At 50.8% G+C, this 5455-nt stretch overlaps 1 protein-coding gene across 1 annotated transcript; it reads right to left on the bottom strand.

Moving 5' to 3' along the window:
- Window positions 1–1823: 1823 nt before the first annotated feature.
- Window positions 1824–2907, bottom strand: LOC142784472 (uncharacterized). The gene is made up of 2 exons (XM_075882850.1): window positions 1997–2907; window positions 1824–1884 (listed from the first exon to the last, which is right to left on the bottom strand). Exons 1-2 carry the CDS (start codon window positions 2851–2853, stop codon window positions 1824–1826), a joined length of 918 nt encoding a protein of 305 aa, XP_075738965.1. The 5' UTR covers window positions 2854–2907.
- Between the last annotated feature and the right edge of the window lie 2548 nt (window positions 2908–5455).

The following is a 5455-nucleotide window of genomic DNA, read 5'->3' as shown; positions in this document are numbered from 1 at the left end:
GCTTCGTTAAAAACCGCTGCCAGGATCGGTGCTAGTTCGTGTTTGAATTCCTTATAAAATGCGGCTGTTAAGCCATCAGGTCCTGGGGACTTTCCCAAATGGAGGGCAATGATTGCTTTTGTCACTTCCGGTTCAGAAATAGGACATTCTAGGCTGTCTTTCCTGCAGCCCTCAACCTTTGGCATTAATTTTAAAAATTCATTCTTGAATTCATCTACATTTACTTTACATTTATCAAATAAAGTGGTGTAGTACTCGTTGAAAGCATCCTCTATATATCTTTGTTCACTTGTAACGTTACCCATGTATTCAATCTGATGTATAACATTCCGCTGAGCGTTTCGTTTTTCGAGACCAAGCATTCTTTTGGTCGGTTTCTCTCCTACGGTCATTTTCTCTGCCCTTGCCCTTATTTGTGTGCCACGATACTTCTCCTCATCAATTTGTTCCAATTTGGACTTTACTGACCTTATATCATTTGTGAATAAGCCTGGCATTTTGCTGTCCTCGGCTAGCAGTTCTTTGACATTTAAACGTAGGGTTCTTTCTTCTTCACTCTTTCCGTGTTTTATTACACATGAGCGTTCTATAGCTATCAACTTTATATTCTGTTTAAATTGTTCCCACTTCACTTCGTATTTTTGGTCTCCACTATCTATGTTTACCAACGCCTCTCGAACACTGTCCATAAATTTTTCATCTTCCAAGAGATTAGAATTCAGCTTCCACATGTCCCAGTTAAATACTGGTCTACGTCTATTCCTTTTACCTATTACAAATGATACTAAGCAATGATCACTAAATGAAATAGGGAGGACATTGTACTCACTGATAATCGGAATTAAATCCAGTGATACGTAGGCCCTATCTAGGCGCGCATGACTGGAGCCTTGGAAATGCGTATACAGTGTTGGTCCTTTACCAATACACTCTGCAACATCCTCAAGGTCTAAGTCAGAAATTAGATTCGTTAACGCGACTGTGCTTGAGTCGTTGAAATTGGATGTACTTGTTTTATCATCGGCACTGATCACACAATTAAAATCTCCCATAAGGATGACTATGCGATCGCATTCACAATAAGTACGAATTTCGTCGAATGTTACACACCGTTCATCAACTTTAAGAGGTGCATATAAACAAATCACTCGCCAATTAAGAGAAAAGAAGGTCAAATCACATACAACAAACCTTCCGGATGAGTCAGACGTGACGTTTTGAACACTGGCTCCTAAACTATTCCGCACAAAGATCACACACCCTGCCGACCTACCAACTGCATGACTGACGCTGGCGGTGTAGCGTCCGGTGAAACGTTGCAGTAGGCTCTCGGTGGCGTCCACGCTCTCCACTTTCGTTTCCTGAACTGCAATAATGTCCAGGTCTTGGTCCATGGCTAGTCTGTAGAGCTGAGTCTGTTTCTTCCTGGAAGCCAGTCCTCGTATATTGAGCGTCGCTGCTTTCACGAACCCGCTCAGCGACGTGATCGGTGAGCGGGTCCAAGCTGAGAGCCCTGCACGTTCACTTATTGGGCTCTCGTCGTCCAGGGCGGATCCATGTTGTTCACCTTTAGTTTGAGCGGCCATCGTCGCGTTTGAGCGACGACGACCGTTGGCGGGCAGCGTTTCGTTTCTTGCTTCCACTGACCACCTTCCACTGCATTTCCGACTTTACTTGCGTTTCGTCTACTTGAGCACCGTCGTCTGAATCGCGACGGCGTTTTGCAGACGCCGATTCTAATTCCATGTTTAAGGTATCCAGATCACTAGGCAAATCCTCATTTTCGTGTGGTTTGTTCGCCAAAGAGTGCTGTGAAGCCGAGTTTAGAGGAGTCGAAGCAGCGTTGGCCTGGGACGCCGGCGTTTCAGGGCGCGTTGCTTGCAGCTGCGACGCGGCGTGCATCGCAGGCGCAGGACGCGTCTCTTCGCTAGTCGTTGGGGCCGCTTGACTTCCCATCTTCCGTTCGGCGTTCGTGTCCGGGGCTGAAGAAACTTGCTTGCTTTTCCCCAGCTCCGGCGTGTCGTCCGATGTCGTCTGCTTCTGTGGTATCGCAGGCAAAGACGCTTGTTCAGATTCCTCCTCATCCATGAGAAGTTCACTCTGTTGAGTCTCTGGTCGTCGCCCTGCAGCTCGTGCGTATGAACGGTTACACTCATCCTGCTCATGACCGAAAGAGTGGCATTCGCTGCACCTTGGGACCTTACAATCGCGTCGCATATGCCCCGTGCTTCGGCACCGCAAGCACAAAGGCGGTCTTCCCGGCACCACGACCAGTGCCGTACTGCTGCCAATACGCACCTGATGGGGCAGTTGATCCACAGAAACGCCATCTCGTAGTTGCATGCGTACTACACGAGTGGTCGATTCAACTCCTTCAAAATCCTCAACTCTCCATCGGTCATCGGTCACCTCCTTGACGTCGCCGTATTCATAGAAGGCACGCCGAATAGCGTCTTTCGTAACATCGAACGCTAGCCAGTGCAATTTCATTTTAACTTCTTGCCGCGTCGGGTCAATGACGAGACATACCCGGTCTTTAACTTTGATAACGCCTGCGTCTGTCAGCGCTTTCTTTGCTTCCACGGTCTTCATGTTCATTAGCCACACGTGCGACATCTGATATGCTCCAATGCCACTTACTTGCTGTATGACGCCTAAATCTTTGAGAGGTTTCCTGAAGTCGTCGATGCGGTACGGTCGGCCGCTGACGTCGCAGTGTAGAGCTACTGCTCGACGCATCGCTTCACCTGATGGCAACGAAGGCAGAATAATCCTGTAGTCCTTTGGAACGAGGGGAGACGCTGTACCGCGGCTGGCGTCGGCCGCTGTCGCTGCTCGGGATGAGCTTTCCATCCTGCGTCCGCACGCGTCGGTGACCAGAAGCAGAATCAATTGCGCCACGGAGACAGTCCTGCTCCACTCTCACCACCATCAGAACATATCTTCAAAGCTATCAGCCCAAAGAAAAAAAGCACCGCACCACCACCGGGTGGGCTCGAACTTCCAACCTTTCGGTTAACAGCCAATCGCGCTAGCCAATTGCGCCACGGAGACAGTCCTGCTTCACTCTCACCACCATCAGAACATATCTTCAAAGCTATCAGCACAAAGAAAAAAAGCGCTGCACCACCTCCGGGTGGGCTCGAACCTCCAACCTTTCGGTTAACAGCCGATCGCGCTAGCCTATTGCCCCACGGAGACAGTCGTGCTCCACTCTCACCACCGTCAGAACATTTCTTCAGAGCTATCACCCCAAAGAAAAAAAAGAGCCGCAGCACCACCGGGTGGGCTCGAACCTCCAACCTTTCGGTTAACAGCCGATCGCGCTAACCAATTGCGCCACGAAGACAGTCCTGCTGCTCTCTCACCACCATCAGAACATATCTTCAAACTATCAGCGCAAAAAAAAGCGCCGCACCACCACTGGGTGGGCTCGAAACTCCAACCTTTTGGTTAACAGCCGATTGCGCTAGCCAATTGCGCCACAGAGACAGTCTTGCTCCACTCTCAACACCATCAGAACATATCTTCAAAGCTACAAGCGCAAAGAAAATAAAGCGCCGCACCACCACCGGGTGGGCTCGAACCTCCAACCTTTCGGTTAACAGCCGATCGCGCTAGCCAATTGCGCCACGGGGACAGTCTTGTTCCACCCTCACCACCATCAGAACATATCTTCAAAGCTATCAGCCCAAAGAAAAAAAGCACCGCACCACCACCGGGTGGGCTCGAACTTCAAACCTTTCGGTTAACAGCCAATCGCGCTAGCCAATTGCGCCACGGAGACAGTCCTGCTTCACTCTCACCACCTTCAGAACATATCTTCAAAGCTATCAGCGCAAAGAAAAAAAAGCGCCACACCATCATCGGGTGGGCTCGAACCTCCAACCTTTCGGTTAACAACCGATCGCGCAAGCCAATTGCACCACGGAGACAGTCCTGCTCCACACTCACCACCGTCAAAACATTTCTTCAGAGCTATCACCCCAAAGAAAAAAAAGCGCCGCACCACCACCGGGTAGGCTCGAAACTCCAACCTTTCGGTTAACAGCCGATCGCGCTAGCCAATTGCGCCATGGAGACAGTCCTGCTCCACTCTCACCACCATCAGAACATATCTTCAAAGCCATCAGCCCAAAGAAAAAAAAGCACCGCACCACCACCGGGTGGGCTCGAACCTCCAACCTTTCGGTTAACAGCCAATCGCGCTAGCCAATTGCGCCACGGAGACAGTCCTGCTCCACTCTCACCACCATCAGAACATATCTTCAAAGCTATTAGCGCAAAGAAAAAAAGCGCCGCGCCACCACCGGGTGGGCTCGAACCTCCAACCTTTCGGTTAACAGCCGATCGCGCTAACCCAATGCGCCACGGGGACAGTCTTGCTCCACTCTCACCACCATCAGAACATATCTTCAAAGACATCAGCCCAAAGAAAAAAAAGCACCGCACCACCACCGGGTGGGCTCGAACCTCCAACCTTTCGGTTAACAGCCAATCGCGCTAGCCAATTGCGCCACGGAGACAGTCCTGCTCCACTCTCACCACCATCAGAACATATCTTCAAAGCTATTAGCGCAAAGAAAAAAAGCGCCGCGCCACCACCGGGTGGGCTCGAACCTCCACCCTCTCGGTTAACAGCCGATTGCGCTAACCCAATGCGCCACGGGGACAGTCTTGCTCCACTCTCACCACCATCAGAACATATCTTCAAAGCTATCAGCGCAAAGAAAAATAGCGCCGCACCACCACCGGGTGGGCTCGAACCTCCAACCTTTCGGTTAACAACCGATCGCGCTAGCCAATTGCGCCACGGAGACAGTCTTACTCCACGCTCAACACCATCAGAACATATCTTCAAAGCTACAAGCGCAAAGAAAAAAAAGCGCCGCACCACCTCCGGGTGGGCTCGAACCTCCAACCTTTCGGTTAACAGCCAATCGCGTTAGCCAATAGCGCCACAAAGACAGTCCTGCTCCACTCTCACCACCATCAGAACATATCTTCAAAGGTATCAGCACAAAGAGAAAAAAGCGCCGCACCACCACCGGGTGGGCTCGAAACTCCAACCTTTCGGTTAACAGCCGATCGCGCTAGCCAATTGCGCCATGGAGACAGTCCTGCTTCACTCTCACCACCATCAGAACATATCTTCAAAGCTATTAGCGCAAAGAAAAAAAGCGCCGCGCCACCTTCGGGTGGGCTCGAACCTCCAACCTTTCGGTTAACAGCCGATCGCGCTAACCCATTGCGCCACGGGGACAGTCTTGCTCCACTCTCACCACTATCAGAACATATCTTCAAAGCTATCAGCGCAAAGAAAAAAAGCGCCGCACCACCACCGGGTGGGCTCGAACCTCCAACCTTTCGGTTAACAGCCGATCGCGCCAGCCAATTGCGCCACGGAGACAGTCCTGCTCCACTATCACCACCATCAGAACATATCTTCAAAGCT

Source organism: Rhipicephalus microplus, unplaced genomic scaffold, assembly GCF_043290135.1.
Source record: "Rhipicephalus microplus isolate Deutch F79 unplaced genomic scaffold, USDA_Rmic scaffold_14, whole genome shotgun sequence".
Classification (NCBI taxonomy): domain Eukaryota; kingdom Metazoa; phylum Arthropoda; class Arachnida; order Ixodida; family Ixodidae; genus Rhipicephalus; species Rhipicephalus microplus.
This window is presented reverse-complemented; position numbering and strand designations above follow the sequence as displayed.